The sequence below is a fragment of the Cynara cardunculus genome, assembly GCF_001531365.2.
Source record: "Cynara cardunculus var. scolymus isolate 2C chromosome LG 15, CcrdV1, whole genome shotgun sequence".
Taxonomy (NCBI): domain Eukaryota; kingdom Viridiplantae; phylum Streptophyta; class Magnoliopsida; order Asterales; family Asteraceae; genus Cynara; species Cynara cardunculus.
Genome location: NC_037542.1, coordinates 14418667 through 14419670, shown reverse-complemented (window position 1 = coordinate 14419670; position 1004 = coordinate 14418667). Strand labels below are relative to the sequence as shown.

The 1004-nt window shown below is 24.2% G+C and overlaps 1 protein-coding gene across 1 annotated transcript in view; it reads right to left on the bottom strand.

The window, feature by feature from the left end:
- Positions 1–1004, bottom strand: part of LOC112528574 (phytosulfokine receptor 1-like) — a 7233-nt gene that overhangs the window by 2085 nt on the left and 4144 nt on the right. The window contains exon 2 of the mRNA XM_025139598.1: positions 689–976. Within this exon, the coding sequence (XP_024995366.1) occupies positions 689–976 (288 nt within the window). The remainder of the gene's footprint in view (positions 1–688; positions 977–1004) is intronic.

The window sequence follows — 1004 nt, the reverse complement described above, 5'->3', positions numbered from 1 at the left end:
TTATTTATTAAAAAAACAACATTTTTATATTACCAAACTACATATAAATTCGATATAATAATAATATTATCAGATCTTTACGTATTATAAAAAAAACAACATTTTTATATTACCATGATATGTAGCATTTTTCGGTTGAAATGATCCAAGTAACTAATTTTTAAAGGTTCGACGATTTATTTATTAATAAGTATATGTAAGAATGATTTTTTTGTAAATAACTATGACTAAGTGAGTTACACGATATTAACTTTTTTATTTTATTTTCTTCACAATCTTTTAATTACATCATTTTAAAAATATTAAAATAAACCAAGAATTTTAAATTACTACTTTATGTAAAATTGATAACATTTTTTTAAGTCATTTTAATCAGTTTTCTAAAAAACTCAATCATTTAAACTATTCAAAAAAAAATGCAACAACTTAATCAACTAATATAAAAATAGTTCAACAACTTATGCAATAAAAAAAGGTTCAATAACTTAATAATTCAAAAAGGAACAATTTATTTAATTTTCTAGAACTTTTTTCTTAATTTAAATTCAATACAAATTATTTCTATAAATATCTCATCAATTACATAACTAATTAATCATAAAAATTGAAGGTACTGACGAGACGATTATAACAGTGTAACTTTTTAAAATAAAAATATATATTTTTAACATATTTTAGTTTAATATACGATTATGTATGTTAATATAATTATCAGAGATGTCTAATACTTGAAGTGCAGGCAGGTTTATGCTAACTGGTAAAACCCCATCGAATTTATTACTACTCAAATCAACTTCATCCAAATGGGCAAGATGAAAAAGGGAGATTGGAAGAGGGCCTTCAAGAAAATTGTGTGAAAGATTGAGGGTTCTAAGCTGATCTAAATTGGAAATTATATCCGATAAGTTTCCAGTTAATCTTCTCTTTTGGAGTGCTAATCCAACAATCCTACCTGAAGAGGAATTACAAGTGACACCTACCAAGTTGCAGCAAGGAAGCGAGGA